This window comes from Cibotium barometz, chromosome 43 (assembly GCF_041138505.1).
Source record: "Cibotium barometz isolate CiBa-2024 chromosome 43, ASM4113850v1, whole genome shotgun sequence".
Lineage (NCBI taxonomy): Eukaryota > Viridiplantae > Streptophyta > Polypodiopsida > Cyatheales > Cibotiaceae > Cibotium > Cibotium barometz.
In genome coordinates this window covers 4,704,593-4,711,259 of record NC_141088.1, presented here as the reverse complement: position 1 = coordinate 4,711,259, position 6,667 = coordinate 4,704,593, and the positions used below count along the sequence as shown (strand labels likewise).

The following is a 6,667-nucleotide window of genomic DNA, read 5'->3' as shown; positions in this document are numbered from 1 at the left end:
CCGCCCGAACAACACTGCACCCTACTTAGACCAAGTGCCTAAAGGGATTCCTGGAACAACCCCAATTGGGATCTCCCCCTCACCATGGTCAACATGAAGGAAATAATCAACAATTTCAAAGAATGATGGGTGTGATGTCTGAACCCATGATGGTTTCGAGTTCATCAAGAGAGATGATGGCCATTACTATAAGGTCATATGTACATTCTGTTTCCATGGACTAAAGGCCCCAGACACAACACTGCACTCTACTTAGATCACTTTGGGCAGAGCAACCAGACCACTGACATATGTTTTTACAACACTCGAAACAGGAATCCGGAGACACAACACCGCACTCTACTTAGATCACTTTGGGCAGAGCAACCAGACCACTGACATATGTTTTTACAACACTCGAGTGGTGGAAAGGTAACAGTGTCTGTCACTACAACAAGTCCCACCTCTCAAGGATCTCCCCCTCACTCTTGACTTTATGACTATATAACAAAATTGATAACCACCTACAACAAAATTAATAACAGTCCTAGTTGGGCCCAGATCTCCCCCTCATACTTTCATAACCACCTACAACAAAAATGACAACATCACCCAAACCCACAATTTTTAAATTCGAGCCAACTGAAGGTTAAAGGGAAGCACCCCTTTCTTACATATAACATAATGATATTTTAAAGCCATACCGAAGCTATACAATAATGAGACTCATACATTCATAAACTATAGGATTTGTTTTTTGAGTGTTTTGAATGTCCACATTTTTTTTTAAAATCTCACATGTTATCACTCACACACAAGTGCCATCACTCGCAAAGGGAAGATTGGAATCCACAACCTGGGGACTCTCGAACTCCATCCTAACTACAACACTAACATGCGATCGGCACTATATACATAATATATATATATATATATATATATATATATATATATATATATTAATGGCAAAAACGGGCCCATTAAAAGCACCAATGTCTGAAAAAAACCCGAGAGACCGAGTACAGTGTAATTGCACCTTCAAAAATACCTTCAAATTTAGAATTTAAAGGTATAAATACTTGTAAATTTTGAGAGGTTAGAGAACAAAAACTTCAAATTTAAAAAAAAAATATTTATTAATAATTTCTCACATTTGTAGGTGAAGGTTTTGTAAGTTTTGGGAAAATGATTTTTTTTAGAGCACTGAGTGGCACATGCTTCTAGTAGTGTCCCCCACCACAAGCAAGTAGAGGGGGGACAACGCAGGGCCGGACACAAAGAAACAATATATCTTTACCAGGACACTTACACCAACAAAATAAATAGAAGGGGCTCCTCTATACATCATCATCATTGTATTATTAAGCCTAAGATGATGCACCTGCACGATTGAATTTGCTAACAGCATGTGAAGGGGCATGTGATACCTATGGACTGCAATCATCCCTGTGTTTATGAAACATCTCATGTGTAAGTGTTTGCTATATACGCGTGTGTACAGATTGCTTCTTTCTCTACCTATAATTACACCATTCTTCTGTGGTGAGAAAGAAAAAGACCAACATAAGAGGAGCCGCACCATTGTCATCATCATCACCTCATGTTCTCTCTCGATCATGGTACTAGGCTGTGTGGTCACGATGAAGATTAGCTGCTTTCAGCACTACTCCACTCAACACAAATAACTAATTATGCCCCTTCTAATCACAATTGATCCTGATCCTCGAACGTCTGTCCCCTCTCAATTCATCTGAAATTCTGATACGGAGGAATCCCATCTATAGTAATGGCTCCTCTGATCACTTGAGCTTGCTCTAATCATGAGAAGGTTCTCTGATCTCTGGATTAATATGATTGTCATCATAATGCAGAGAATTAGCTGTTGAATTCGCATTAGTAGTAATGGCCACCTCTGGTCGCAGGCCACCTCCTTTGCCTTTCCAAGGATTCCTGTTTTTGTCTTATTAACATATTGTTGAAGTAGTTGATGAATTCATCTGCCCTCCGGTTCACCTCACCGGGGCTCGGACTGATGGCATTTGAGAGGGTCTCCTCGGGAGGAGGTGCTGGAGATGGATGAGAAACACTTGGATTAGAGATGTTGATGGGGACAGATGATCTCCATGGGACAAGGCTTTCAACAAGATTAGGCTTTAATACAGTGGACTTAGGGGTGGTCTTAGCTGGTGGGTTTGAATCCTCTGCAGGCTCACTCTCAGAGAGGCCAGGGGGAGGTGGAGGCTCTTCAAAGAGCCACTCCGGGTTGAAATCATCTCCAAAATCACAAGAGTGGCTTGTGTTTCTCCTGAAGGGCCTTGGAGGCTTTGCACTTGCATTCAGCTGGTCTAGATTCAGAGCACTCTTGCTGTGCTTGGAGCTCAACAGAAGTTTGTTTGTGGAAGTCGTCCTGTAAAACTGGCCCTTGTTAGAGCCCACCTTTGGATCAATTTGCTCATCTTTTTGCACAATCTGAGCAGAACCCATCGTTGCATCAGCAGCTTGCTTTTGCATATTGTCATTAGAACCCATCATCGCATCACCTTGCTTTTGCGGAATCTGATTAGAACCCATCTCTGCTGCATCAGCTTGCCTCTGTACAATCTGACTAGAATCCACCTTTGATTCATGCTGCTTTCGCACAGTCTGATTAGAAACCATCTCTGCATCGGCGTGCTCAGCAATTGGATGCAATTCAGGCTGTGCATTCGGAATTGAAATCTTAGCAGATTGATGATGGTGTTGAGTTGGGTTAAAGCCTCCTTGTAAATCTGCCTTGATTAATTGCTGGTGTTGCTGCTGAGCTGGGCGATTCGAAACGGGACTAAGAATTGCGCTGAGACTTGGCTTTGGTTCTTGTTGAGTTGGGCGATTCAAAGCCGTGGCGAATGGGTGCCGAATTGTATTGTAAACTTGAATTGAGCGCTCCGAGAGCTTCACAATGGCCTTCTGGTCTCCATCCAAGAGCTTCAACCCTGGATCTTGTCGTTGCTGCTGAATTGAGCGGTCCAAAGAGCTTGATCTTCTGCGAGGCTTGCCATTTTCACTAGCCAAATCAAGGCGGGAAATTGGTCTCCTGCCCACTATGGGATACTCTGTGTACACGGAGGTTGTATCGACTGTCTCCCTTGCCCCATCTAGCATGGGTTCTCTGCTAATCTGCTCCTCAACGGAGCCACGCGAAGCTTTCTTGCTTGATTCTGCACTGCTACCGTGATGGACATTGTGCGTTTTACCTCCGCTTGAAGAGACCCCAGCTGCCTCTTCATCTTCTTCACCGATCTTTGAAGCAAATCCAACGGTAGCAAACCATGTTTCACTGGCTGATCTGCTTGAGCTGATCCGCTTTCTGGGCTTGAAAGATTCACCTTCTTGATCTGAAATTCTCGAAAAATGCCCGAGTGTAGGGCTTTCTGAGCCATAAATTGCTTCTCTGGTATGATTATAACTACTTGTAGCAGGCTGATCAACCACTTCTTTGCCCTTCCATTGCTGCAAAATATCCACTTCTTTGTCCTTCCATTGATGCAAATTATCCACTTCTTTGCCTGTCCGTTGATAAGATCCACTCCTCATAGCTGGTTCTCTGCGAAGAGCTCTCCACTGATCACGACCACTTCTGTATGAATCCGATCTTTCCAGGCCTTTTCTCTGAGATGTGCTGATGATGCCCACAGAGATGGCAGCGGTGATGGCTATGAACCTAAGCGCATCCCATAGCCTCTGCAGGAGGGAGATGCCCATGGGTCTCAGCAGAGGAAGGAAATGGTTTGTTGCAAAGGGCAGCAACAAGATGATCAGAACGAGTGAAAGTATTTTGATCAGAAGCTGCATCTTCTTTGACAACATTGGGTTGGGAACTGCCTGCTGCTGCCTTTCATCCTCTGGGAAATCATAGCTAGGGTGATCCATAGCCCTCTCTTTAAATCTAAAAAGGCTCCAAATGATGAATGAAACAGATCGAAGAACGAATTGGGTCCTCAGATGTGAGCTGGGTTGCTGAAATCTGCTAAAATTTGTGAGGAAATAGAGCGCTTGCTGCTAAAAGTGTGACAAATTTGGAGCTTGAGAAGCAGGTGAGTGGGCACCCAACTGGTGGGCGCTAGAGTCGCTTGCAACGCAGCTATGGTGCCTTTTTACCTTTCTGTTGGGTCTGTGCCAAAAGGACTAGTGCTTCCGTGAAGACGAAGATGAGAGGGGGGGAAATTTAAAGATGCGTGCGGAGGAAGGGTTAATAATAAAATTATAAATCGAAACCATGACCGCCCGCGGCCGATTAAGGTAATTGAGTGCTGGCCCGTTTGGGCGGTGCGCAGCACCGTTGGATCCGGATACATCCGGCCATCGCAAACCAAAGTGTCCCCAAAAACGTGGCTAAATTTAGCAATTCGGCTTGGATGATTTTCATAAATTAATGGCAGCTAGTGTGTATGAGTAGTGTACTTTCAAATTTTCAGTTAACCATAAATAAATTGATTGATTAATTAATTAAAGGTATGTTCACGTATGATACTTGGTCTTGGTAGATGGTGGCAAGTAATTATATGACTCCACCAGCTTTTGGTTGACACTGTTTAATAGCAAAATGGAAGCCCATGCCACTCTTCCCACTCGCACAAGTGGAGTAGCATTAGCTTGTACAACGGGAGAATGAGAGAAAGCTTTTTAGAGTTTACTTTCTTTGACGTTTTAAGAGCATCTTCCCAAGAGCGGCTTTTTGCATTGAATGTAACTTAGCCAAGCTTTTCCTCACTGTGTTGAAATATGATTTTTCTCTGAAACTTGGAAGCTGGCCATTACGATCAACATGACATAAGCAAGAGTACATGCAAATGGAAGGTTGTACAGCCCAGATAACTAGGCCGTGGGAAAAGCCCTTTAGATCCCTCGGGACTATTTGACACCCCTTTTTTCAAAGGGGATCAATGGCGGACATTGTCGCTCAAAAATCGAGGATCAGGTGGGCCGTCGGATTTTTTGTGATCCATGTGTAATCCCTGTGAAATCCAAGTGTGAACCCTGTGTGATCCCATCTTGGCATTTGGCTCCCTTTACACAGGGATCACAAGATGGGATCACACAGGGTTCACACTTGGATTTCAGGATCGGGTGGGCCGTCGGATTTTTTGTGATCCATGTGTAATCCCTGTGAAATCCAAGTGTGAACCTTGTGTGATCCCATCTTGGCATTTGGCTCCCTTTACACAGGGATCACAAGATGGGATCACACAGGGTTCACACTTGGATTTCACAGGGATTACACATGGATCACAAAAATCCGACGACCCACCCCGATCCTCGATTTTTGAGCGACAATGTCCGCCATTGATCCCCTTTGAAAAAAGGGGTGTCAAATAGTCCCGAGGAGATCCTTGGATGTCAAAACCTTTTCAAATATACATATTTTTTTATTCAGACAAGATTTTTATCCACACAGTGTTGTCCCAACACAAGGCCAAATGGCCTGAATGGAGAGCCTCCAACACTCAATAATGCTCAAACTTTTTGTATAGCATGAACAAACCCTAAGAAATTACATTTTGTACGTAGAAATAGTTAGATTTTGTGTTATGAACAAAGCCTAAGAAATTACATTTTGTACGTAGAAATAGTTAGATTTTGTGTTTGCAAATTTTTAAAATTTATGTGAGGATAAGAATGCTCACTAGTGGCAGTCTCGGTGGTGGGTGTGAAAGAGTCAACATTTTGAGCATTCGGCTCAAAACCAAGTCGCTCCACAAAAGAACTAAGCAATTTTTAACACTCCACCTACTCATGTCACTACTACTACAATGAGCTTTCCGATTGCTTAAAAGTGATATTTTCATAGGTGGACCAATTCTCCCCTCACATTTTTTCACTAAATTTATGCCCATGTGAATTGGATCTTTGGAGGCTATAAATATGCATCAAATATAGGGAAGGGCACTCTTGCCAGTTCCTTGCCCACCGGAACAACTCCTTTGTCCCTCAAATTTGACCTCACATTTATACCTAAAAATATGCATCGAATATAGGGAAGTGCACTCTTGCCAGTTCCTTGCCCATGAGAACAACCTCTTTCTCTCTCAAATTCGACCTCACATTTATACATAAAACACAACCATGTGTGATTGGATTTTTAAGGCTTTCATTATTCTCGGGGAGGGTCCCAGCCCCCCAACCAAAAAAGCCCAAAAGTAGGGTTCTTGAAAAGATAGGTTCAAGTTCGTTCAACCAACCAACCTTGCTTAAACAAATGATTTCTTTGATTAAAATCATATCCTTTAGATGGAAAACACAAAAAAATTCCCATCTTGTCATTGCGAATGCTATGTTCCCATGAGAAACTATTATAGCTTGCCTTTGTTTTAAGTCCTTCTAGTAGGTGGTGTATCTTTTTCCTTTTGTACTTTCCCTACTTTCGTTTCTAACCAAAATATGTACATGCAAAACCTTACATGAATCCTTTTCACCATGGGTTAGAGAGAAAATGATAATTTTGAACAACAAACTATTGTTACCCAACCTTACCACCATGGGGTTGGAGAGGAAATGATAATTTTGAACAAGCACGTCCTTCATACTTTCATTGGAATATACCCATTTTAAGGAGGTTTTTTTTTACACAGAATTTGAATGGGCCCTATGTTAAATCAAACTAACATTTTCCCAAACCTTGGTACATACCACCTCTCTCTCTCTCTCTCTC

General features: G+C 42.7%; 1 protein-coding gene across 1 annotated transcript; it reads right to left on the bottom strand.

Annotated features, from left to right (window-relative positions):
• Nucleotides 1-1,090: 1,090 nt before the first annotated feature.
• On the bottom strand, nt 1,091-4,150 carry LOC147613441 (uncharacterized). The gene has a single exon (XM_086781377.1). It carries the CDS (start codon nt 3,886-3,888, stop codon nt 1,873-1,875), a length of 2,016 nt encoding a protein of 671 aa, XP_086637503.1. The 5' UTR covers nt 3,889-4,150; the 3' UTR covers nt 1,091-1,872.
• Between the last annotated feature and the right edge of the window lie 2,517 nt (nt 4,151-6,667).

Coding starts and splice junctions, on each gene's coding strand:
- LOC147613441 (XM_086781377.1), bottom strand. CDS start 3,888: ATGGATCACCCTAGCTATGATTTCCCAGAGGATGAAAGGCAGCAGCAG.